Consider the following 26850-nt stretch of genomic DNA (forward strand, 5'->3'; position numbering starts at 1 on the left):
GTTGAAAACCCAATTATTCTCACATCTGATCAAACCTGTTTAGCCACCGCGTGGTAAATTTTGCTCTAGTCTTCGCCGTAGCGTGAAACAATACACCGAGCCGCTTTTGTCCGTTTTCTTGTAGCGAAACGGCGAGCGGTATCTGTTTTTGAGGCGGCACGCGGACGCGTTTCGCTTCGCTGGTTCGCCGCCACTGTGTGTCAACAGTGGTTTCGTTGGTTACCAGCTAGTTTGTTTTTAGTTTGTGCTGTTTGCTGTCCCCTGGGGAGCTGCGATCGCCGAGAGATTAGCACCAGCGTCCACCACGATCACTGCTGCTGCCATGTGCTGAGCGGTTGTTTCATAAAACAGGTAAATGCTGGCTGTGAACTCGAAGCTCGCGCTTGTGCAGGCGCTTGTAGGCACGTTTTGTAATGTAGCACTGTACTAGATGCTTGGCAGCGTGATAGTTGTTGTTCGCTAATAACCTGAGGAAAGAAAGAAAGACTGTGGGTTTGGAGAAAGCTTATAAACCAACTGCCAAAGCTGTAATTCGCGTCAAATCTATGTTTGGGCGTGATATAGACGTGTGGTGAAACGCCTTTCAAGTGCCCATGTTGCGATGTTTAAAGGGCTGTTTCCTGACGGGCCAGGCCACGCCTTCTTGTGTAGTAGACCTATCGAGAGATCCTAATGTTCACTTTTCGGAATACGTGCGCTTGATGACATGTGCGCAAGACGTCAGTAACTCACTGTTTGTCTGGATTGTCATATCAGTTATTTCTTGGTTGTTGAACTGTCGCTTGAATAACTGCTACCGAGATCCCTCCGCGCCAGCGCGTTCATGTGACGCGACGCGAGATCGGAATGTGTTCACACGACGAGTCTGCGTTTACAGACACACATGCAATTGTGATTCATGGTATGTGAAGTAGCTCAAAACGGGTACGTCTTTCTCTGTCCCTTGTCCCGTTTTGCGCTACCTCACATACCATGAATCACAGTTACCGACTCGCGCAAGTTTCTACCCTTGTGAATGCAGTTGTGAGCACTAAAAAAGTGGTCATTGGCCATTAGTACTAGCAGTAAAAAATATTATAGTTAACATGCAACGGAAATGGTTTGCAATTTGCTCAGCAAATGATTAAGATATGATGTTCTATGCATTGCACATTTCCAAGTCCTGGCTCTTTAGTCTCTGGGCTGTTTCTTTTCCAGATTTGCAGCCGCTAGGAACCAACACCGCAATGGGGCTCGGAAACATACTCCTGCTGACGCAGGCGACTTGCTACACCATAACACTGATCCTGTCCGTGTGCACTGTCGTCCCAATGGCAGTGCATGTGTCCAAGTTCGACGGTCACTGCCTCCTCTACACCACGGGCAGCTTTGACAGCGACGACGGCCACTTCATCGCACGATGGGCATCGCCCTTCTACTGTTTCTTCACGCTTGCCGTTGGCGGCCTCATGGTTGCAGTCTCGTTCATCCAGCTGGTCCGGATGTCAATATTCCTTTACATGGGCACTGACAGGTTGGACTGTGTTCCTTTTGCTAGTCGCCACTTCCAGAATCTGTAGCATCTCTGTGTTCATGTGCAGCTAATTTCTTCAGTTCATTCAACGGGGGACACAGCTTTGAAATCATTAAAGTCTAAACAAAAAAAGTCGAATTTTAGAAAGCAGCAGATTTTGTATCTGTATAAGGTCTTTCGAAGTATATCCTGAAAGGTTTGCCCTTAAAGCAGCCCAGAAGTGACTTAAAAACAAAGTTTCTATGACCGTAGGTAGCACAAAACCGGCTGAAATCTCCGTGACAATGACAGTTTGATTAAAAGTGTCTTTTGACCTGACTTCCCTTCTTGCAGAAAGTGTAGCACGGCAGTGACTTCACGGATTTTCATGCAGTTTGTTGCATTGAGTTTCTTGTAAACTTAATATGCAGTGACATTACTATAGTCTTGAATTATTTGTTTATTTTTTTATTCCATCACTAATTTGATGTGGTGATAATGAGTGCATTATGCAAGCATGGATATAACATTTTGAAGAAAAATATCGGGCTGCTAAAAATATTTGGAGAATGTCACGGCACCGACCATTCTTTGGGTAAAACTTAAAGAATGACTTCAGACTCCTGCCATGTTTTGTTGTCATGCCAGGGTTTCCGCAAGTTTGATATAGCATTGAAGCATACAAAAATTTATAATATCAAAACTACTTGCTACATTTCCTTGAAATTTTGTATCTAAGTATTCAGTGGACTTTCGGATAACTGTACAAAATTTCATTGCTCTACGTGAATAATTAATTTAAAAAATAAATCATTAAATATAAAAGGCAGCTTTCACAAATCAGTTTCTATGTTTGCATCGAGTATGCTTCAAAGCTGATTACGAACAAAAGATGGTACATCTAGTCTGTTATCACCAGCCTACAGGGCTTTGTCCACCGCGAGACACTGATCTCCAATCAACCCTGTCCTGCGTTAGTGGCAGTCGCAGATTCCCTTATCTCTACTGCCCTCCTAAGATGATAATTGTCATCATTCTTTAGCATGCTTCCCTTAATAATTTAGTTCGTATCAAACTTTCCTACCTTTGCTGCCACTTGTGGAGGTCACTACGAATCAACCTGCAGGCCATGCAAGAAAGTGTAGTTTAGGAAAAGGGGGGAGTACAGTTCCAAGAAACCAACTACAGATTGATGCTTCAACCGCAGATTTTATTATCAGCATCAGTTCAGTTTGGGTGCTTCTCTTAGCAGGTATTCGTGATCAGAATCTGTGTGAATCAAACAGTCGAACCTTAGATACCATGGCATATAGCACTTGAGATAAAATGCCGAAGCTGAATAATTTTCATATGAGTCATTATTTTGTTAGTTGAAACTTGTCTCATTAGTGGAGAAGCTCATTATAATGATTTATTTTATTGGTCCTGTTCTCAAGTTGTCTGTGAAGCTGTTCTCCCACAGCCATTTTATTCCTCGTTTACTATATTCAGGGACTATGGTTGTTGACCTCTGAGGCAAGTGCCGGGGGGAAGCAATTGTAGTGTTGGCGGCGCAGATCTTTTTCAAGGAGCCTTACTTACACGTTGTTTTGCATAGTTTCTAGGACTTCTGAGCTTACAACTACCGCATTGCTTGAAAGTGTCATTTCTCACATTTGCTACCGGTGTAACAATATTATCTCTTGTTTGCAGCTCATTTCTGTCTGCATTCCTGGACTCTGTGGTCAGCGTTATTGTGATGCTTCTGGTCTTCACGACTTCGGTCCTGGTTTCGGACGGTTTCCGGGCATGGTGCCGAGCCATTACGCAGCGCTTTCCAGCGTAAGTGCCAGGTCTCAAATCGTTAAAAGAAGAAAGAACAACAAAAAATGGAAAATGTAGGTTACTAGCTGTTGTGTGTGCAGTGTTGGCAGCGGTAGTCATCGTTGCTGTCTACAGGATTATGTTCTCTACAGGACAAAAACCTTGTCTCCCCAGTGATGTTCCGATTGGGGAATTATCCCTGTTATGGGAATTTATAGGGGTAAAATTGGTCATAAAAGGGAATTTTTCACGAGTTTCAGGGAGCTTTAGGAACCGAAATTGCCCCACTTTTTCCAGATTGATGCAGATTTCATGCTGCTTCAAGGAAAAAGAGGTCCAGATGGGGAACTTTGTTTCTAATTGAAGGAATTTTCGGATATGGCACGGAACATCACTACGTGCCCATGTGGCATGCTGTAGTAGGATGCAGCTTAAAAAAAAAAGACAGTAACATGTGACCATGGACTGTAGCATCCTGTATTACTGTGCTCACTGTTCAGATTTTGTTTGTTTTGGGGACTACTGTGGAGCTGGCTGGAAGGCAGTTTGTTTGAGGCATCATAATGAGAACAAATTTTTTACATTTGCAGGTGCGAAGACGCTTCAGTTACGCAGATTAGCAAGCCTGACCACGTAGACACCGTTGGATTTTACATGCACGTTGGCACGGCTCAGGTATGCATTGTCGGTTTTGGATATAGTTTGAAATGATGAACACCTGAAACTGACATATTGAAAGAATATTCCCTGCTCTTTTCAGCTCATGTATTGACGTAAGTAGTGTGCAGCGGTGTGACACCCATGCAGTTTGTGTCTTTCTATTTACAAGTATTCATAATTAACATTTGTACAGAGCGGACAGTAGGACCTTAAGTACCAGCCCATCAGGTTTCAACGGAGAAGTGTTCCAAGGCGGAGGAATGCTCTCGCTAGGGATCATTTTACTCTTTGAAGCTTGCTTCATCTTCTGGAAGTTCTTTAATACATCTTGCAGTATATCACTTGTGCTGCTTGAAGTTGTATATTAATCTCTCTTCCCTGTATTGTCTGCTACTCCCAGGTGGTCGAAATTTCCGGAGCCCTTCACTACGGCGTCTCTCATAGCCGCAGTCGCTTTGGGACGTTAAACCCCAATAAACCAACCAACCATCTTCTTTTTTATCATATTTACTATGTCCAGGGAGTGCAGTGCACTTCAATTGATTCAGCTTATTTGGGGTGAGCAAAACCACTTTGAATTATTCACAGCTAGTATTAACAGTCGTACCTGAAATTTCCAGCTACCTTATTTACTCGCATAATGAATGCACCCCCTGTTTCGACTGGCAAAAAGTGCAGTTTTTTTCCGTCGCATAATAGTCGCAGCCCTTTCTTTTGCCACTTTTGCCACACAGTCTGCTGACAACGATAGTGAATGCCGAAATAACTGTGCAATAATTTAAAGCTCCATCTATTAAATATCAAGACTACTATGCCTCACCCTACTGGAGGAACAGCCAATAGAATGTCCCGCGTAGAATCTGAGAACCAGTAGAAAGTAGGCCTGGTCATGAAGGGTTTCCGTGTTCGATCTGCTATATTAATATGGTTTAAAATTTTAACTAGCTGTAGTCTACACAGCTGATACAAGCCTTTTCTCACTATTGCTCCCCTGTGTACTTCTCCTCGCTATCCATTCCCTGTCTCTTTTATTCTTGCCAGACGTACCTCCTATGCTCAAGATATCAAAATAGCAATTGCTGCGGCCGGGACCATCTTTTTCTTCCATTTTGTACTTTTTTTTATGAAACACTACTACTACTACTACTAGCAAGTTGTTACAGTTCATTTTCCTTAAATGCTACGAGCAGGGATAGAGAGAAGTATAGTTGTGCTCTCTTTGGATACAATTATAAGCCGCTACATGTGTTAAATGGGCTGGTTTAATATAAAAGTTGTTGGCTATGCACTGGAGTATAGAAACCTCACTGAAGTGTGTGTTTTGTTTTATTTATTTATTTATTGGTAAGAGGCGAGTACCGTATTTTCCGGTGTATAAGACGTGTTTTTTTTTCGAAAATCTTCCTGGTGCGTCCTATACAAGGGTGCGTCTTATATGCGAATTTTTCTTTTTTTTTTTGCGAGTTCACCGATTACTCCGGTTCATGCTCAAGCTTTTTTCACCTAAAAGATATCACTACCAATAACGCGGTTGTAACACGGTTAATACTTCAATACCGGGACCGCCGTGCGCGACATATTCGCGGTGAGCTTTATCATGAAACGGCGGGGATCACAACTTCGGGATCACAAACGCGCGGCTGTTTCGGAGGCCCCAAGCAAAAGTAATGAGAAGCGCCAAAAGATGGTGACAATCACGTTTCTCGCCATTGTCAAGACAAGCCGGTGTTCTTTTTTAGTCACCCTTTGCAACTTTTTTTGCTCCGTGTACGTAGTGCATGTTTCAGCCGAGTTGCTTCCAGAAATGGGTGAACCTTTTGATAGCGCATCTGAAGATGAAGACTTCGAAGGTTTCAAGTAGAAATAAAATGTTGTTATGGACATATGGGGAGCTGTATTGTTTTTTCTTTCTTTTTTGCTAAAACGTGGACGGCTATGGCGTGAGTGTTGCCTTTTTCGATCACTTAGCGTTGCTTAAGAATTGCTCACAGGTACGGTGCATTTCGCGATAGTCGCGCAAGCGTGTTTAATTAAGCCTCACTAGCCTAACTGGGTAAACTGGGGTGCGTCTTATACACGGGTGCGTCTTATATACGAACTTTTTCAGTGACAGCTTGCATATATGGCAGGTGCGTCTTATACAAGGGTGCGTCTTATACACCGGAAAATACGGTACTGTCAAATTAAGTATTTCTTTCACCCACCTTCTTTTTGTCACGCTTTTTGGCACTTAAAATTTTTTTTTCTGAATATTTTACCCTGCTTAATGAACACGGCTCTCAAATTTTCAGATTTTTCACAGAAAGAGTGGGCCCATTATGCATGTAAATACAGTAGTTAAACTTTTATTAGTGGAAATAGTGTGATTAGAACGTTAATATCTAGAATACAGATATGTGTCAGTGTGCCACATGAGACCCAAGACAGCTTTTGTATGTTGAACTTGGGTTGAAGCTACACACCATGTCGTTGCTTTTGCACACATGACCTGTTGTCGATTTCTGATTTTCTTCAGAGTTTGTTTTTTAATTCTCAGTTGAAAAGAAACTCTCTTCCCTTGCCTTTGTCGTTTCACTGACTCACTTCATCGTAGACTTGGCGAGGCCTTGTAATACAGCCACGCTCTTCCTTACAGTTTGGCGCCTGGAGTTCTTGGGTGTGCTGGGTCCTCCAGGCAGTGCTGTGCACGCGAAAACTGTGCCTTTACCACGAGCGCGAGAACCTCATGATCAGCATGGCACGCGAACGCCGCCTCCTCAACGCGTCCCACGAGTCCCAGTCGCAGACCGTCGATGACACGGTCCCCATTCTTGACTGAGCAGTCGCGTTCAAGGATCACACAGTCACCTCTGGCCGTTCACCTTTCCTCCGCTCGCTTCAGAAGTGCATCGGTGCTTACGAGCTCAGTTTGTTGAGATTTGTGGAGCCGGTCGTCGTGGCGAGGCCACTTGACTTTGAACTGCGGTTTAACGACATGGAGTTGATCATAGCCCTGCCATCTGTGCTCGGCTCTGTGAATGCTAAGTCACTGGCTCGTCAGTGTCACGGCTGTGAGGTTAAGTTTGCACAAGATGTCCTGTCATGTGCTGCATGTTCCAGCTCGTACGTCTCGTGAAAAGTGCACTGAGTGTGAGACAGCTTGCACAAGACACTAAGCTGGCTCTCGTCACAGGTGTAAATGTGTTCACTTTTAAGCCTAACCAATGTAGGAGCCGGTATGCCCAGGCATGTATGCTGTCTGGCTGGTTGTTTGCGACTTGGCAGATGGATACATCTAGCTCTGTCAATGACGCATACAAAGGGCTTAGAAGAGGATGAACAAAGAGGTCCTGGGCATTGTGGTTCGTACTATATCGCAGCAGCCCTGACTGTGCAGGGCTGCGCTTGATTTAGATGCACTGCCTACGAAATGAAGGGTATTTTAGAACAGCACTTGGTAGTTATAGTCTTCACTTAAGCTGTTATTAAGTAAATCATCTGCTTTTTTAAGCTTGTGGAGTTGTAATTTACCTATAATGAGAGGCATGGTTGTTTGCTGACTTGTGCGTTACCACTTGATTTACTACGGTAAGCATCATGCTCGGCATTACTGTTTCAGTGTGTGTTTTTTTTTCTTGAACAAATGTGGCCTAGAATCAACTGGTCCAGCAAGGTTAGCCCATTGTTCTGACATGTCATGTACATATTGCTGTGAGAGGTATTGAAAGGGATTTTAAAAAATTTTGGGAAATCTTGTTCTGCAGTTTGTCGTGTGATCAAGTGTGTTAGTATGTGCTTTTGTACTATTCTTGGGCAGTCTTTTTGGGGTGTGCATTCACCTTTGGCTATTTGTGCACTTTTTATGCATGTCTGTGTGTTTCCAAAGTCGGTAGGTATTGTTTTTTACTTTGTTGCACCTCTGGGGTCTTAATCAGCACTTGTGAGCACCAGTGGCCCTTTGCTTGTTTGTTAATAATGCTTTTCTTTTATACTAAACAAACTCAATTTTAATCCAATGTATTTAATCCCCTAGGGTGCAATGGTATCAATTTGAGGAGTAATTGCTCATTAATCCCACACTTTTAGCCACATGCCTACATTCAGGTGGATGCTAATGAGTAATTCCTGCCTTAATTGGTGCTCAATTTCACGTCCGTCTATATTTACTGACCCTGCTGACAATAATTGTTGCTCTGTTTTATATTTAAACTGAGTTGGCTTTGTTTGGGTGGTCTCTAAAGACAATGGTGGCATATAGTTTTGTATGGGATGCCTTCACACAGAATCTTCACCATAATTAACATATTGAATGGTACCCTTTTAAGCGTGACACACTTGTATAATAATATTGACTCCTACATTCTTAATCTGCATGAAATGTGAACCTCGGATGTAAGTTATTTAAACGTATCTCTGTTACTGAGGTTGCACTTAATAACTTTCTACTGTACTATTTGTATTTATCGCACTTGTCTTGGTTCTTCAGCAACGAATGCAAGGAATTTCTTCAGTTTTGACCATGCAGTGTGGTGAATAAGTGTGAGTGTAGGTAGTTGCTTTTGCTGTTAAGGGTTGTTTGTGATATGTGTTGCTCTTTTTACACTTTGAGTCCGGTTTATTATACTGTCATGTACGTTTGAATTCCTGTGTTTAGCTTTATTTATCCATAATATTCTTGCAGAATATGACAGAGTGAATAAAATTTTATGATGGTTCCTTTTTAAAGAACATTGGTTTCATTTCTGAATTGCTATCTGATGTGCACTCAAGTCGTGAGAGTGTGATTCTTATAAGCCATGCACTTATCTTAGTCTGCACAAAGATTACGGAGGTTTGTGTGAAGTATATTCAAAAACCTTAACTGGTTGCAGCTAAAACGATCAGTTGGTGCAAGCTAGAAATGTTGTCCATGAATATTTTCTGGCATTTGTAGTCACCTGATATAACAGCTTTGCAAGGCTGTTTGGCTTAAAACGTCTGCACAGCTGTTTAAAATTCAACAAAATCACTTAAAATCACTATATTCTGGGGACATGCTAGTCTTTGCAAAGAGGTTATATCAGGCATGCTGCCATCTACTATGCAGAATATGACTGAACGTGATTTTCTGCTATGAGATGTAATTATATTGCCGCATATAAGTTGACCCCCACCCATTGCCCTCACTGGCCAAAAAAGAAAAATTGGACTAACAGTCAGAAAATGTGATGCGAGCAACGTGCATAAGGAGTGGTGATTTTGCTTGAATGTTTTTATGATGAAAGCTTTTACAAATGGTTCTTTGCTTTTGGAGGTTCTCCAGTTTAGTCACATCAGAATGCCTGAACTTGCGTCAGGTAATTCCATTTTCCTTTTGCTAGTTTCCATGAACTTGCAGCAGTAATGCATTGTTCGTCTGTGATTGTCAGGCTCCCCAGGGCTTGCTGCAATGTTTTTTGCAATGAATAACTAAACGTAATGGTGGCCGCTGTCGTTTTACTCCTCTGCACGGCAAGCACGCTGAACTGTCTCTGAGTCTTCGCTGGCATCTAACATCCTTCTGGGCTGGAGTCATACAGCTTGAACCAGGGAGCAGGAGCAAAGAGCCAGGTAATAAGGGAGTAATTACTCATTGGCGTCCACCCAAGCGTAGCCATACGGCTACAAAGGAAAGCTATACAGCTTTCAAAGAAACTTCGTAGTTGAAGAAAAATTCGTCCTGGTCCGGGGTTCGAACCCGGGACCACCGCTTCACCGGAGCAGTCGCTCTACCAACTGAGCTAACCGGGACGGCAAGCCTATGGTAGGGCGAGAGCGAATTGATCAATAACTCGAAGTGGGAACAGTGTTGGTCAAATGTTTATGGGAATCCCCCAAGGTGGAGTAGAATCTACTCCACCTTGGGGGATCCCCCTAAACATTTGACCAAAGAGCCAGGTATGCACTAAACAGTTCTCGAGAGCGGATGGCACACTTCCCCAAGCAAGCAAGGTCCTTAGAGCGCAAGCAGCGAAGGGGCCTTGGCGCAGCCGCTCCTCTCGATAGACGTTATCGCTGACACAAGAACCTCCAGACTTTCTTGCCTGCTACCGACGCTGTCTCGGGCCTTTGAGTAATGTTCTGAAATGAGTGCCTACAGGCATTTATTGCCCTCGCTACCTTGCTCCTACAGCTTTGTGCCTTAATCCCTTCATTGCCAGGACGAGGTGCACGAGGCTTCACTTCACCCTGGCTCAGATTCGAGGGGGGAGAGGTTCAGTAGCAGTGCTTTTGCGGTAAAGTGCTTATCACCAAATATAAGTCGACACATACACCCCCTCCTCCCCTCCACTGCACTCTTCGTTATATAGTTCCCCGCGAGATGGCATTGCGGCCCCAGATGAAAATATGAAGTGGGATTCCAAATGGTCACACTTGCTTTCAAGTGGCGCCACTTGAAAGCAACTGGTTTTGCAAATGGTCCCACTTGCCTTCAAGTGGGACCATTTGAAAGCAAGTGGTACCATTAGAAAGCAAGTGGTTTTCAAAGTGGGACCACTAGACTGCAAGTGGTCTCAGCTGGGCATCAAGTGGAACCATGATCCATGTGAACATTTGCATATTAAACAAACAAGGCAGAACCATAATCCGGCTCTTAAAATAAGAGCTGACAGCAGCTTAATCTAATAAACTGTATTCATTATTTGCTCAATCACTGAGGCCGAAATTAAATTAAATAACTGCGCTCAATAGGCAAGCACCACTGGCGCCAGTATGAGAGTCTCACAAGCAGGGTATATATGTATGGAAGCAAGAGAGCGTTGTGTGGATGTGTACACATGAGTCGATTTTATTAGTGTCTGACTGTATCTCCTCCTTCTCTGTGATGTATGTTTGTGCACGTGTCTTGATTTCCATGACAGTATATGCGATTCTCAGTTTAAGTTCTCCTGTGAAAATGTTGTCACCATGCAGTCTGAACACTGCCCTGCAGTCCTCACAAATCAGTTTTCCTTTTGCACCTTAATATTATGCAAAGGCACAATTGGAACCAATTTCAAAACCCAGTTGGAACCATCTGAAATATCGAATTTCATGGTTCTAATTAAAATTTCAAATCTTTTTAATGGTCGCGTTTGTCAAGTGGTCCCACTTTGCTCAAGTGGTCCCACTTTGCCAAGTGGTCCCACTTGCGAAATTTCCACCTGGGGCGCGCACGCACTTCAAAGCAATTGCAAAGCCAGTAGTCAGAGACAAATAAAAATTTAAGGAGACAAAAATTTAAGGCGATGAAGTAGCGACCAATATTGCCTTCTGTACTCGTATATGGCCCGGCTGACTAACGGCGATCCCAACGGACCACGGTTCTGTGGTTTCGGATTACAGCGCGATGAGCGTTCCAGAGGGTCGGGAAGTTCTCGCTCTGTCTACCACTCGTCCGGGAAAGTGACTACCAGCGCGAGCGAGACAGCCAAACGATCGAGCATTTCAATTTTCGTTAGAATGAATTTGCATAACAATTTACGATTTTTTTTTTTGCACATGGAGCTCCATGACCCTTACCGAGAACTGGTACCAGCACAAGGCGCATACTAACCGCGGCTTGGCCATGACTACCTTAGACTCCGCAGATAGGTCGCCTTCCCAAATTTCAAATGGTCGTTTCTGTAAAACGGACTACAGAGAATGTAGTACTACATTCGAATGAGTGCGGAAGCACGAATCTGTGCTACGTAGAAGACGATGACGAGCGGGCAGTGCCGCGGGACGGAGTGGATCGCGGTAGGCCAACTGCGAACAAACGACGGAATATAGACTACGGACGTTTTTATCGGGGTTGATACCCATCGGATTAGTGATTACGCACCAAAAAAAGAAAAACGGTCAACTTATACGCGGCAATACACGGTATACACAGCACCTACCAAACTGCAGCCATGTATGGTGCTAGCAGGGTCTGGAAAAGCCAGTATCTTGGTGATAACCCAAACAAGTGCCTCTGGAAACCTGGGTACACTAGCTTGTTAGTGTTGTACTGACAAAGTTGACATTTCAGCAATGTTTAATCATTTGGTTGTGCATTTAGTTGGTGGATGAACATTTCTTAAAAGAAGTTTTTCATTCATCATGATCTTTCCGTGCACTTTGATATGGACAAGAAGGTGGAAATTTCTAGTGTGATGTGGAGTGTTTGGGGCTCAAATTCCAGGGACTGAATGACGTGAGAGAATGAGTGCAGTGCACAGCGGAGTATTTTGTAAAAGGTTCTGCGGACAATTTAGTCAACCATATGGCTTTGTCTGCAATATGCAGGTACGGCTGTTGTCTGCGTGCTCTGTAGGCGTCGCTTTTGGAAACTGTACAGTCGGTCTAGAACTGCCATGTCACCTCATGATCGGCGCGTAATCAAACCACGTACACAAATCGGTGCATTGTGATGGCAATAAAGCTCCATGCACTCTGAAATAGGTCATGGCGGTTCAGCCTCTCCTAGTAGCGAGATAGGACATTGTAGAGGTCCTAATAAGAGGCAAGCTCATGCCTTTTCTATCTCCTTTCAAGGATAATCTCCGACCGAAAGAAATTTGTATAAATGATGCGTAGACTTGCACAGTGGAACCCGAATATATTCGAACAGCACCTCGAATAGTTCGATATATCGATAATTCGATATATATCAACAATGGCAATAAATAAGTATTTGTGACCTAGAAGCGAGTATCTGTAGCCTAGTGAGGCCAGCGCACCCCCTCGATAAGCATTGCTATATGTCTAACTTGCTTCGTATCGAAGCCGCTGTAGATGGTGCTTTGGAATTAACCACTGCCTATCGTAAGATCTCTAATCACATTACCAGTCACTCTGTACGGTTGGTGTCCGCAACGCACTCATCAGCGAAGCATGCCACGCAACAGTTTGCTTGCCTTCCCCTCTTTACAGCAATCTGGCATAGCAAATGAGCGCAAAAGACCAAAGGCCACCGTCAAGCACTCCCCATGTCCACCTGGTCACGCGGCTTCGCAGCGCTACAGCGCTTCTAGCAGGTGCCCATGGTCGCGCAGCCGACCTGTCCCTGCGCACAGAATGTGATCGAAGAATGCCGTTGGGAGATGCAGTAGCGCGGCACACAGTTCGGCATATCGAACGGCCGGCTAAATTGCTATTCGATATGCAGCGCGACTTTCCCATACTTTTACACCGCATTTTCAAGGGGATAATCCGTCTAGTAGGATGACAAATTGAGCTAGTTGGGTTACGTTCGTTTTACAAGAAATATAGCGCGAACACCTTTTCTTCGTCCGTCGTCTCTGTTCGCGCTGTATATTTCTTTTAAAATGAAGATAATCCGTCTGTTCAATATAGCCAATAATTCAAAATATTCAGGCTCGATATATCGACTGGACCAGCTGTGCTGCATGTGCAGGGGGGCGATGTTTAAAACCGTCACGAAATTGGCGCCCAACGTGGGGCGTGACTGCTGGCATTCAGGAACAGCTTTATTATTATAACAATTCTTGATGACAGCAAATGGGTCCTGTTGGGTCGATAGCTAGGATTTGGAATTTCCGGTTAAAAACGGTAAAGAAACGGCAAACGTATGCCAAATACATATTTCAAAATATGGTTTTAACTGAACGTCATTCAGAAGTACGTTTGATGGTAATCGATCGCAATAAGAGATAACAGTGCGGAAGCCAGGAGCGCGGTGAGACAACGGGATCTTTGGATTAAGGCTCTAAAACACCGTATGGGGAGAGCACATCAATCACTCAGTCACTGCAGTGTTGTCTTAACACCTTAGGCAAATACACGCAGCAGAGAACCCACAATAATGCGCGAAAGTACACCCCTGAAAAAAAAAAAAAAAATGTTTGGATATCCACTGGGCGCGGCATCATTTTAATGGGCTCTTCTTAGCTGATCTCACGTACGACATCGATGATTATAATGTGACGGCGATAGGTAACAGTCCAGATTACTGGTGTTACAGGGCATAACAGCGGTTCATTTTAACACCAGACATCAAAAATCCTATACGGGAGTTACGCTTTTTTGTTCGAGTCAAAGACATTTTCTTTTCGCCAGTTCGTACTCCTCTGGGTCGTTTACCTAGCAGGACGAGGCACGATGTGAATTTACGAACACACGCTATCACTCGGTTCTTTGTCTAGCTTTCACTACGGCGGCGCAGATGACTGTTGTACGCTAAGACCTGGCCTACACGCTACGTGAGGAGAGCTCGTACGGAACCTCGAACTCCGCCTTGATCATGGCCCAGTCTCTTGCAGGGCAAAAAAGCGCACTCTGAAACGCCTCCACTCTGCGAACAGGGCACGGACTCCGGCGCGAAATTCTGCAGCCATAAATCAACCAAGAAGCGGGAGCATCTGTCAGCCTGCGGCGAGGAGCAAAATTCCTCTCTCTTTATCACACACATTCCCGCCCTCCCCGACCACCATTCTTGCAGTTGGCGCGCCGGTAGAAGTGCCCTTAGGGTGCCTCGATGCGCGCGCTTAGGGTGCCTCGATGCGCGCGCGCGCATCGAGGCACCCTAAGAGCCACTGTAACCTAAGTGCCCTCTTCTTGCTTGGCTCCACGTTCCCTACTGTTGGTTCCTCCTTTCCTTCCTCCTCTCCAGGCACGGAGGAAGGAAAAGCTTTTCCTTTCTTCATGTCTCCAGGAAGGAGAGGTGTGCTGCACGCCAAGAAGTGTGCCGGAAGTCACGTGTTTCGCAAGGACTACTGGGAATCGTTGGCTGAAAGCGCAGCCATATTGGGTGCAGCGGCGTCGTCTGCTGCGTCTGCTGCATTGTCTGTTTCGCATGCGCACGCGTGCTGAGGCGGCGGCCAAGTAGAGGAGTGGGCGTGGGGGAGCCGTCAAGTCCGGCTCCAAAAAATGTGATGTAACAGCCTCTCCTGAATGCTTTCCTTCCTTCGTGTTTGTTTATGTCTTGGCTTGCATGGCGGTCGGCGAGCAGTTAAAACAAGCTCACCGGCAGATGGGGACCGCCGATTGACGCCTCGGGGTTTATACAATTTACTTTGTTGGCTCGTAAAATTAGCTTTTTTCCCCGCGAAAGAGATGTGCGGTGGTAAGGGGCGCCTTTTTTAAAACCGAAGAGCAGACGCGCAGGCGAAAGGGAAACGCTGTAGGCAATACAGGAGTACACGGGGACACGCATAGTTGCGCGTGCTCAACAAGGGAGCTTGTTAGTTTCTAACTTTAAAGAGAAGTCACGAAACGAAGCCAACGCAGCATTCTCACGCTTTGCAGGGCAGGCAGGTGTCGAGGTGTTACAACTAGCAAAGAGTGCTTACTGTACACGCTCCAAGATAAACAGGACGGTGAAGGCCGAGTCAACACTTGCAGTCGGCTCTCGGATGCATGGTATGCTTTCTTTGTTTTCTTGTGTATTAACCACGCACGTAACGATGCGCTTCTGTTCAATATCAGAACAACCTGACTCCTAGCACGCGCGCTGCTCAATAATGACGGAACCGCAGCGCAAGTGAGGCTGAGCGAAAGCTTACTGGTCTGTCAGCCGACCAGGGTTCCTCCGCGGACGTGGTTTCGGTGGCAGAGTCATGACGTCGGCGTCACGACCTTGCCCTCCATTGGAGCTCGGTCGACCACGTGATCACGCGGAGTTCAGGTTCGTAGAAGGTAAGGGGGAAAACCGCTCGGTAGAGGAGAAGGCATTCAGAGCACCGGCTAGCAGGCACTGTGTCGGACTCTGTACAACCCGTCAACTACACCGATTGGTTCAGTGTCGTGTTCTTTAGCTGTATCACTAGCTTCATAATTACACCAAATAGCCCTGCAGTGTACCTCAAGGCCAGTGAACTATTCCTGCGCTGACAGATCCACCTCTGTGCTTAGTTTAAGTCGTTCTTTGACCACCACGGACGTGATGAGTACTAAAGACAAGCGGCGACCGCGCGAAAGCTGTGACTCCAACAAACTCGTGAAGCAGGCGAGGACAGCACCAGTGTTGACCGGAGGCGACCCGGAGCACAACCAGAACGACATGGTGCGACATCAAAAACGTGTGCACCAGTGGCAGAGGATTCACATCGCCCTCTTCATGGGCGCATTCCTGTGCTCGCTTGCTGGCATCTTGGCCTTCGGAATGGTGCTGAAGAACTTCGAGATCTACTGCCCGCTCTTCGCTAACGTCAGTGTGGTGCTCAGGGACCCTAGTGACGTCACCAATGTTAGCATTTCTGCTCCGCCGCACCTGCCATCTCTATACTTTTCCGTCGACCACGCGGCCAGCTCATGGGGCGCCAAGAAAGCATGCGACTTCTGCCTCTTCACGACCGTGTCGTCCTTCATATATGCGTTCCTGTGGCTGTGGATCTTCTGTTCATTCTCTCGCAAGGTGGAAGACATGGATGTCGTGTGAGCTCAACTGTCATTGCTTTTATCATGTTTAACGAGAAGTGAAGTTGCAGAAACGCTTATCAAGTTTAGTTCATACATGCGGCGGATAAATCGCCGCGATACTTTCGTGCCACTGAATGCGTTTTTTTTTTTCAGAATGGAAGCGCATCTTTACAGGTTATCATGGCAGGTGTAAATGCGAAAGTGATTCTATATAGGTACAGTTTCATTAGAAACCGCATATTCTCCTACATGATTCGTGTTAACGAGCAGCTTTGGCGGTGATATACAATTTCGTTTCACTTTGCCACGTTAATTTCTTCTAAATTTTTATGTACAGCTGCTGTCTTGTAAATGTCCACTAGATGGTTGCAATAGTTACTCAGACCTTCCAATATACACGTGTGAACGCGCTATTAACCGGCGTGCATGAAAAAGAGCCAAAAACTTGAACCGAGTGTATCGAACCAACGCCAAGTGGTCGTAAGAGGGCTTGAAACGTCTCAGAAGTTGCAATGATCATTTGAATGACAGAACTCTTCATTAGCACATTATGTTATGCACGATCTGGTACGACGCTCAATGACATCGCTGTTCAAAATTATCTCCAGTATTATCCGAAACATGTAATTGAAAAGTTATCGCCCAGAGTGCAGGGAAAAATGTGGAACGTCCCCCCCCCCCCCCCCCCCAGTCGCACCTCTTATAGTTTAACACTGGATGGAATAATCAGTCCGTCATTGTGCAGATTGGTCAGCGTATTCCTCTAAGCTTTTGGAAAACTTGGCTTCAGCAAGACCACTTAATTCATCTGTGGTGTGAAAGGTTGGAAACAGAAGCGCTCAAATATAGGAGCCGTTGTTGCAAGCAGCGAGCAATGGCGTCTGCTTGCTGCTGCTTACGGATGACATGGGCCGCGAGGAATGTCATCACGATGGTTGTGGCAAACGCATGGTCATTATGCCACTCATTTGCACCAACTCGCCCCCCGCCCATGTCTCACAATAGCGGACAGGAGCGATAGTCGACGAATGACGGGTCAACGAGCTTTTTCGGTGCTATAGCCTCATCTCTGGAAAGGTGCTGTGCGGGGGCTGTGCTACCAACTGGCGAGGGAGACCAAACACTTATTCGGATTACGCAGAGGTCGAAGTACAGGGATCCTTTTTTAGCAACACTTGATGTTGACCGCTCAGACGCGTCAGTCCGAACAAGCCGGAAGAATTCTGTAATACTTACCCAGTGATGTTCCACTGGGAAAAATCAGAGTTTTATTCCTTCCACTTGCTGTAGAGGTACAATTTGCACTCGGGTCACGCTTTCTGACGTGGTGGTCAATGGCTCGCGCTCTTCCAGCAGGCAGAGTAGCCCGTGGAAGATGGTGCCGCCGGCACTGTTCATCACCTGCGTCTTCTCGCTGCTCGTGCTCACGTCTGCAGTCCTGCTGACGGTGGGGCAGGCCAGCCTCTGCAACTCTCTGGAGCGAGAGACTCTGGTCAGGTGAGCACACGTACGCAGTAAAGCCTTTTATTTCCAAATTAAAAAGTCTAAAGGAGTTTGTAACGCGACAGAGTTAAAGGCCCGGTTGTCCAGAAAATCCGATGTCGGCGTTGTGAGCGAAAAATCACGGGTAGGGATCTGGCTGGTGGTCCCCAGACAGCAACATTGGTGGCAGGTGGGCCATGTAGGCTGCGTGTATTAGGCCGTCGACACTGCATGTACAGTCGTGAGAACAAACGTTTCGCTCGAAGTTGAGATTTTTTTTTGTTATTTCTTCACTAAATTTGAGAGTGACTTTTGGATATTGTATATACGCCAAGACCAAAACTAACTGGAAAACAGAGAAAAAAAAACTGTGCAGTCCATCGTGAAGGGAGACAGTAACTGCATCATTTACATTGTCAAAAAACCACTAATGGTCACACTTTATGCATCATCATCAGCGTGACTGCTTCCACTGCAATGCAAAGGCCTCTCCCATGTCTCTCCAATTAACCCTGTCCTTTGCCAGTTGCGGCCAACGTATCCCCGCAAACTTAATCTCATCCGCCCACCTAACTTTCTGCCGCCCCCTGTTACACTTACCGTCTCTTGGAATCCACTCTGTTACCCTTAAATCTTGCCATTCGCATTACATGCCCTGCCCAAGCCCATTTCTTCCTCTTGATTTCGACTCGGATGTTATTAACCCGCGTTTGTTCCCTCACCCACTCCGCCCGCTTCCGATTTCTTAATGTTACACCTATCATTTTTCTTTCCATAGCTCGCTGCGTTGTCCTAAAGCTGAACCCTCTTTGTTAGCCTCCACATTTCTGCCCCATATAGGTGAGCAACGGTAAGATACAGCTGTTGTAGACTTCTTGAGGGATATTCGCAAACTGCCATTCATGATCTGAGAGAACCTGCCATATGCGCTCCAACCCATTGTTATTCTTCTAGTTATTTATGGAGTTGTAAAGAAATGAATGCTCAAACCTTGTTTGCTGTCATTGTTCACGCCTGTACAGCTCATTGTATTCACCATCATTACCTCATCGTCACTCTACCCATTTTTATGCATTTCTCTGTTCTCTCTCCCCCAACGTGGAGTAGCAGCACTCCTGTCGACCTTACCACCTTTCCTGACATTAAAAATTCCTCTCTCTCTCTCAACATCATTACAGCTGCAGCGACGCACAGGATCTGCCCTGGAAGCCAGGCGTCATCAAAATGGCCAACTTCCACACGCTTTTCACTAGGGCCGAGGTAAAAAGCTGGCCTTAAAACTTGTTCGTCTCAACTCAGTGCTCTCAGTTCACTGTTGTTCCTGCCTCTTTGCAGCTGGCAGTCTGGCTCGCTGCGGCCTGCTGGTTCCTCAACTCCGCGCTTCTTTGCTGCCGCTGCATACTGCACCCGGACGTGGCAACTATGGGCAGCGTGGTCCCAAGGAGCACGCCGACGGCATGACGACGGCGATAGCGCGGATACCTGCTTATAGTTTGTCCTATAGCCTTTTCATCATACCAGCTCCGAAAATCCGCTTCGAAACTATAGGCTAGGAAGGAATCGTACTATGATAACTCAAGAGGCAGTACGCTACTCTTTGAAGCTAGATGAGGGTGTATTATAACGCCAAGCTGCGAAGAGACATTTAACCAAGAAGATGCGACGCATGTGCAGTGTGTCGTAAATGTGTAGAAACAACTGAACATATTGTACTCGAATGCGGTGGTATCCATTCGGACATCGATGCTGTCACACTCCCCCAGTGGTCCTAATGGTTTAGAGGTAACAATTTGATTATGTGAATGAATCTGCGGTGGAAGTTAGCGACAAGCGAATGGAAGATTAGTGGCTTAGAAGGAAAGAGGTGACATATAAGGTTAGATGTTTATTATTGAAAATGTATTTAAAGGAACTGGCGAATTTAATGATCGATTTGTAAAGAAAAAAAGCCGAGCATGGTGGAAACTGCTACCACTCCGTTTCAATGGGGACGCTCCTATTTTCCATCCATCCATCCATACCGATGTTGCCCTGAAACGTTTTTTCCGCTCCAAAAAGCGCTTCGTGGGTACCACCAAACTAATTGCATACACGTATGAAGAACTTATATGTTCGCGGCAGGGGCGCACAGTAGTTCGGCGCGCATAAATAGAATAGAACAAGAGAACAGCGCAAGAATTTGATACAGGTTTTAATGTACGTGTTAACTTGGCAAAGGCTTAGCATCATATACAGCCACTGCTGCGAGCCCCCAGCAGCGCATGCGCAGATTAGAGTCACCTGCGCATGCGTATTGGCGGCTAGCGGTGCACGGTTGCGCTATATGCCGAAACTGCTTAATATGGAAACTGCCAGCGGCCGCTTTTTGGAAAGGTTTTGCACAGTTCGTCTGAACGCCGGAGGTGGTGTGACAGCCTGATCGGCTTCGCTCACCTCTGAATCTTGACCCAATCATAGTTCCAGATTTTGATTCACGGAAACTGTGGGGAGTGCCCAACTAGTATGATCAAAGAGCTTATGTTTTAGTGGCATCTGATGATTGTAGTCCTTAGTGTCTTCGACTATCGTGCTCACGTGGTCACAGTGCCTTCCTACCAGGTCAGATGTTCTTCTCACAAGTGCGCGTGAACATAACGATATATACAAGCGAAAACGAAGTGTCGAATTAAGTGACGGTGCATATATACGTATAGCTTATACCACTGGACATTGCCACTCAACATGATCACGTACCTACCTTTGTTTCTGAGCGCTGAGACGGTGAAGTTATGCCCTTTTGCATATAGATACGTGTGCCGAAATTCAAGGAAGGGCTTCAGTGCCGGTAGTGACCTCTAATGCATCGGAGCACAGGCACTAACTGGCCAAGGTCAAAAGGTCACAAGGCCCTGCATCACATTCTCGTGACCTCCCACTTCCCCGCTGTAAACATTCAAAGACGCATACGCATCCCGTTTTTGCGTGGCGCATATATGCGGCACATTTAAGAGCAAGAACACAACTTGCGAACGCCGATTCTTGCTCACTCAGTGTATATATGTTGTGAAAGTGAGTCCTGCCTGAAAAGACATCGACCCGAAAACATGTTTTGATCGGGTCTCGAATTTGGGTTGGAAGCGTTCGTATAAATACCAGGAGCTAGAGACCTGTTTATATAAGCCAGGACTCGATGGCCCACTTCTTTACACAGCTGCGCGGTCGAGACGGTGGCTGTGTATGTGTTTTTTAAAGGGAAAGCTATAAATATCGACCTGCCTATGCATAGTGTACGTGTACCGGGTGACATGTGGTGTCGTTGTCAGGCATGCATGTAGAGGTCGCAGTGGTTTGAAATGAAACGTCTTTTTTTTTTGTTTTTTAGCTTGCAACAAACGATTGTACGACACTCTCTCACTGCCACCGAATTCCACATCCTACGTTAAGTGCAAAACAATGTCCACACCACTCCGTCGCGTCTCTGCCTCTACCACTAACGTCCAGATCCGTCTTTTCCCAACTGACCGTTCCTTTACCCAAACCTGGAACATGGAATTTTCCTTTATCCCGTCGCCACGTGCCATTAAACAAAACCAGTTTATTCGCACGACAGTCTTTGTGTTAGTTGTATGCTCTGACTTTATTTTAGGGCTAAAGGTACGGTAACTAACTAGGTAGTAACTAACGACCATAGTTAGCAAAAAGGTAGCAAGGGCTAAGGGTAGAAAATAGTAAACAAGTAGTAGAGTGAATGAGAGTTCGTAACTGCTACACTTACTACCTTTTTACTACTTTTTCAAGAGTGTACTTTATACCACTACAGCTTTATTACTGCTATTACTCGAGCGATGGAAAGTAAGGAATGCATGAGTGGAAGTCATGGAGGGAGCCCCACACGTGTATTTTGAAACGTATTCATAAAAAAAAGGGAAAAAGTCGGCCCCCGCGTGTCAGTCTGCGAAGTGTTTCATTGGCCGGGTCCGGGTGTCGGCATTCACGTGGGGCCGACTCTGGCATGTTGGGAGAAGGGAAGAGGAAAGGTAATCTTCAAGAGAGATTGGTGGTGGTGGTGAAAAACTTTAATCAAAGAGAGCTTGAGTGTTAAAAAAATAAATAACCCTGCTGCATGGTCGGTATCCTTAGTCCGGGACACCGCATGGTGGTGGTGGTGAAAACATTTATTACGAATGAACAGGAGGTATGTTTGGATCAGCCCGTAAGGGACCGATCCTCACAAACACTAGGTGGAGGTCCCTAGTATGGGACCCCAGTGGCGGTTGCCGCCGCCCGGGCGCGCCCGACTAAGGCTTGTTGGGCCTGTAAGTCGTGGCAGCCGAGCAGGGTCGCCTCCCAGTCCTCCCGGGTTGGGTTGGGGATGGGGGGAATAGCGGGGTTGGAAGGGCAGGCCCACACCATGTGGTAGGTGTCAGAAGACACCGCACTACAGTGTGGGCAGCTGCCGCTAAAGGAGTGGTCAAAATGTTTTAGCGCTGCCGGGCACAGCAAAGTATTGGTGAGAAGGCGGAGAAGGAGCCGCTCATCCGCCTTCTTCAAGCCTTTACATGGGCTAGGGTAAAGGCGATGACAATTTTGATAATATGTTGTAATATCTTTGAATGTATAGACCGGATTAAAATCATGACGAGGCCCCGTCTCGCGCCCGCTTGACCAGAGCCCTTTGGGACTCCAGTGTGGAGCAGTTGAGGAGGGCAGTCTCCCATGCCTCTCGGGTGGGGGTGGGGGAGGGGGGAAGGTGAGGATTCTGAGTACATGCCCACACCATGTGAAAGATATCGCAGATCTCTCCACAGTGCGGGCAGCGCCCATCTGTGTTCGGATCGAAGTGTTTTGCTATTGCAGGACAGAGAAGGGTTCCTGTCTGCAGGCGCCGCAGAGTTCGCTCCTCCGCCTTACTCAGCCCCTTGGCAGGTGCCGGGTAGAGACGGTGGCTGTCGCAATAATAACCTAGCGGAAGCCAGCTGCATTATGCAACGCTCTGTCCCGAGTTTTCTTTCCTTCATTGCAGGAGGGAGGCAAACCGCACAGATGAAGGAAGGAAGGCAGACAGAAAGAAGGAATGCGAGGAATGCGCTGGAGCAGCTCTAATGGCTAGGAGAGGGAAGCACCGCCGCGTGGGAGGGGCAGAGAATGTCACGTGGCACGTGCGTCATGGAGCGTAGCGATTTGATGGACGTCACTTTGCGCTCCCCGCTGGCGCGCTGTTTTTCAATGGCGCCAGAAATTCCCTAAATTCGTTGAGCCACAGCAGCGAGGGTAATCGCGTTTTCGCAATTTCAAGAACTGGAGTGGCTATTCCTAACGGCAGGCTACAAGTCGTCAAATCAGGCGCCTATCGCTAATAGTTAAAAGTTAGTAGTTAAAATTTACATTAGTTGATCACTACTACAGTTAACATGGTTCGCCTGTTTTTTTTTTGTTTTTTTGATGCCCGCCATCACTACAGTATTGCTATGCCACAGAAAGCTTCTCGTTACCACAAAAACTTTTTTTTTAATCAATCGCGGGCTTCCCTGAAACCCTCGGTATACATGCGCTGTGCGCTGTCATTGAAAGGTCCCCAGGCGGTCGAAATTATTTCGGAGTCCTCCCCTACGGCACCTATCTCTTCTTTCATTCCCACCTTCCTCCCTTTCCTCACGGAGCAGTTGAGGCGCCCACCGAGAAGTGAAATAGTTACTGTCTTTTATTTCCTCAAAACCAATTTATTTATTGAATTATGACTAGTGTCCATTTGTAAACATCTGCTGAGTCACCAGTCCCTTATTAGGTAAACAGAAATACCAGACAGAAACAACAGCAATCTTGCGGCAGTGGCTGAATGGTTACGTCAGCCTAGCACCGAACATTCATGGGTTCGAATCCAACTGAAGCCTAACTGGTTTCTGTGTATTTCACTTTCGTGAGTTTGCCTGGATGGTAGCAAGGTTTAGTTTAGTTTATGGGGGTTTAAAGTCCCAAAGCGACTCAACTATGCGGGACGCCGTAGTGAAGGGCTCCGGAAATTTCAACCACCTGGGATTCTTTAACGTGCACTGACATGGCACAGCACACGGGCCTCTAGAATTTCTCCTCCATCGAAATTAGACCGCGGCGGCCGGTATCGAACCCGCGTCTTTCGGGTCAGCAGCTGATCGCCATAACCACTGAGCCAGCGCGGTGGCATTAATAAGACAAAAATTCACGAAGAATGGTGAACATGTGACCGTTACTGTATCCCTGCATAAAAAGACAGCATGGATTACATTCATAATATTCTAGTAAGAGATGAAAATGCAACGCGTGGAACAAATTTTGGTTTGCTGCTGCGTTGCCTCGGAGGAGGTTTTGCGGAGAGGAAAGGCGCAGTAGCAATCTGTTTGGATTAACACGAGCCTAAAGGGACATGGATGGAGGACAGGAGAGGACAGGGATAGAAAGACTCTAGCCGACAGTGTGAAATCAGTGATTAGCTAGAGCATCCGGACTGGAGGAGATGTATTGGAGACGGCAGGTATAATTGCACTAATGCGAACTGGTGCGAGGACACGACGACGAACAAAATTCACAGCTAGAACAAAGGATTGACTAGAAAGGGAAATATTTGAAGCATATTTTATCGAGAAAAGAGGCCCTTCCTCGTGGACAAACCATTCCTGTGACTTTCAGGCCAAGATATGGTTTTTGGAACGTATCATTGCCCACTTTTTGATCTCTGCTCATGTTACTTTCCGAGTGTATTGAATTTATCCTTATTCATCCTCTTTCTCTGCTGCTTTTCTGTGCTCCTGTGTGGTTTAATTATTAGCGGCTTTTCGGAAAATAAACCTAAACGGTATATTTGACGCCTGTCCTGTCTCTGTGTGTTCGTCTTCGTGTCTTCACGCCAGTTCCCATTTGTGCAGTTATCGTTACAACCAACTAGCTCAAACTGAACTTTGGCGGGTATGAAATCTAGTTGACGACCAAAGCGTGCACTAAATGCCTTCAAAGTTAATACCAATCTTTAAACATGCATGTAAGTACAGGACTACGCATAACCACGTGCGGACTGAACATTTCCTGGCAGTGCAACCATCTCACCAAACAACGCAAATACGTCCTGTGTATTACCTCCGGACGCTCACGTCAGGATGTTCAGACGTCCTCAGGTTGTTGCCCCTTATTGGTTCTCAAGAAGACCAACTGGGATCCAGTAAAATTGGTAAATTGGTCTTTGAGGAACAGAAACGGCGCAGTATCTGTCTCACTTATCTCTGTGGACCTGAACCGCGCCGTAAGGGAAGGCAGGAAGGTGGAAGTGAAAGAAGAAAGAGAGGAAGGTGCCATAGTGGAGGTCTCCGGAATAATTTCGACCACCTGGGGATATTTAACGTGCACTGACATCGCACAGCACACGGGCGCCTTTTGCGTTCCGCCTCCATCGAAACGCGGCCACCGCGGTCGGGTTCGAACCCGGGTCTACAGGGATCCAGGATGACCATGGTTTAGTAGTAGTAAGTGGTTTTAATAAAACAAACAAACAAAAGACTTTTGCAAGCCCCGGCATCTGCTATCGCTGCTGGAAGCACCTGAGCTGGGGCAGCGGTAATAAAGGATAGCAGGCAGACTGGAGAAGTGAAATGAAAGAGGTGAGGGGACAGTTAGAAAGGACAGGGGGAGAGGTACACTGTAATAAATCTGTTTACATATTAACATATGTACACGAACGCGCGTGATGATATGAGATGGCGACGTTTTCAGCGCAAGGTCAGGATATGTATCGACCTTTTCTTTTCGTAGAAATGCCAGCTTCAAAGCCAATGTAAGGGGAAGTAACCAGAATCAGCAGAAAGAAAAAGCGCAGCACGACACACACACACACACACACACACACACACACACACACACACACACACACACACACACACACACACACACACACACACACACACACACACACACACACACACACACACACACACACGCACACACACACACACACACACGCACACACACACACACACACGCACACACACACGCACGCACACACACAAACTAGCAATAGTCGCCCCTCAGTTTGCACTTCATTGGGTACGACACCACCTCTGCGCAAAGAAGATCCCGGTCGTGGCGGTTGAATTTCTTTGGAGGAGAAATTCTAGAGGCCCGTGTACTGTGCGATGTCAGTGCACGTTAAATAACCCCAGGTGGTCGAAATTTCCGGAGCCCTCCACTACGGCGTCTCTCATAGCCGTAGTCGCTTTGGGACGTTAAACCCCATAAACCAAAACACACACACACACACACACACACACACACACACACACACACACACACACACACACACACACACACACACACACACACACACACACACACACACACACACACACACACACACACACACACACGCGCGCGCGCGCGCGCGCGCGCGCCTCGTTTTAGGTATATTTTAGTCGTGCTCTGCTCCACAAGGTGTCGCCACTGCTTTTGAGGCACAGCCTCCGCGTTACTCAGCTGAGCAGTACGGAATCAGACCACTATATTGCAAGACTGTTCCTTAGGATGTAAAGGAAATAACTCGTTTAACTTAAACACTGTTGCCAGAGAGGCAGACCAGCTTAAAAAATGAAACTCTTTTAGCAAGGCTTTGTTTAAACTGAGTAGAAATTGTAATTCTCTACGAGGCTATCTGTTACTCACAACGTGGTCGGTGAAGTGGGCTTGGAATGGCAGTGCATTGCAATTTAAGATCATTCTTCATAGGATCATTTCTATAGGATGATCGCCGAGTCGCAAGTCGCGATTTCGGAACGCACTCAACCGCGATGAGGAGTTGAGGGTCTCCGCCTGAGCGCGAAGCCGGCTACGGGACTCTGGGTTCCGACCCGGGTTCCTGCCATTGATGACCGTTCCCCCAGGCTTAACTGTCTGGTGGGAGGGCGGAGACTCAGTCTGAGTGGTTGATTGATAAATTCAAAAATCAGAACATAATTGTGCATATGGTTGCGCGAGGCGCAGCTGCTCTTTAAATGTTTCTTACCTCAAAGGAGAGTGCTAGGACTCGTGCTGCCATCTGTTGGTCTAATGGTAATACACCGTGTCAGTGCGCGCCCAGACATTTAGACATGGTA

The 26850-nt window shown here is 46.4% G+C and overlaps 2 protein-coding genes, 1 non-coding gene and 1 pseudogene across 3 annotated transcripts; 3 read left to right on the plus strand and 1 right to left on the minus strand.

Moving 5' to 3' along the window:
• Positions 1-3: 3 nt before the first annotated feature.
• LOC149330331 (transmembrane protein 179) lies at positions 4-7689 on the plus strand. The gene is made up of 5 exons (XM_089560911.1): positions 4-351; positions 1198-1513; positions 3185-3313; positions 3886-3970; positions 6591-7689. The coding sequence occupies exons 2-5, from the start codon at positions 1227-1229 to the stop codon at positions 6771-6773; spliced, it is 684 nt and encodes a 227-aa protein (XP_089417037.1). The 5' UTR covers positions 4-351; positions 1198-1226; the 3' UTR covers positions 6774-7689.
• An 8114-nt stretch (positions 7690-15803) lies between these two features.
• On the plus strand, positions 15804-19955 carry LOC149330332 (transmembrane protein 179B-like). The gene is made up of 4 exons (XM_089559814.1): positions 15804-16294; positions 17633-17776; positions 18940-19021; positions 19097-19955. The coding sequence occupies exons 1-4, from the start codon at positions 15804-15806 to the stop codon at positions 19220-19222; spliced, it is 843 nt and encodes a 280-aa protein (XP_089415940.1). The 3' UTR covers positions 19223-19955.
• A 5812-nt stretch (positions 19956-25767) lies between these two features.
• Positions 25768-25833, minus strand: LOC149330333 (U4 spliceosomal RNA; annotated as a pseudogene).
• A 632-nt stretch (positions 25834-26465) lies between these two features.
• LOC149330334 (small nucleolar RNA U3) lies at positions 26466-26680 on the plus strand. Its single transcript, XR_016285893.1, has one exon. It is a non-coding gene; the product is annotated as a small nucleolar RNA U3 (small nucleolar RNA).
• Positions 26681-26850: the final 170 nt, after the last annotated feature.

This window comes from Amblyomma mixtum, chromosome 9, assembly GCF_055824585.1.
Source record: "Amblyomma mixtum isolate Tamu chromosome 9, ASM5582458v1, whole genome shotgun sequence".
Taxonomy (NCBI): domain Eukaryota; kingdom Metazoa; phylum Arthropoda; class Arachnida; order Ixodida; family Ixodidae; genus Amblyomma; species Amblyomma mixtum.

What these genes read in the sequence shown, in the direction of transcription:
- LOC149330331 (XM_089560911.1), top strand. Translation starts at nt 1,227, where the DNA reads ATGGGGCTCGGAAACATACTCCTGCTGACGCAGGCGACTTGCTACACC. An exon ending in ATTACGCAGCGCTTTCCAGC is followed by an intron (nt 3,314 to 3,885) that starts GTAAGTGCCAGG and finishes TTACATTTGCAG; the next exon opens with GTGCGAAGACGCTTCAGTTA. An exon ending in TGCACGTTGGCACGGCTCAG is followed by an intron (nt 3,971 to 6,590) that starts GTATGCATTGTC and finishes TCTTCCTTACAG; the next exon opens with TTTGGCGCCTGGAGTTCTTG.
- LOC149330332 (XM_089559814.1), top strand. Translation starts at nt 15,804, where the DNA reads ATGAGTACTAAAGACAAGCGGCGACCGCGCGAAAGCTGTGACTCCAAC. An exon ending in GAGCGAGAGACTCTGGTCAG is followed by an intron (nt 17,777 to 18,939) that starts GTGAGCACACGT and finishes ACATCATTACAG; the next exon opens with CTGCAGCGACGCACAGGATC. An exon ending in CGCTTTTCACTAGGGCCGAG is followed by an intron (nt 19,022 to 19,096) that starts GTAAAAAGCTGG and finishes GCCTCTTTGCAG; the next exon opens with CTGGCAGTCTGGCTCGCTGC.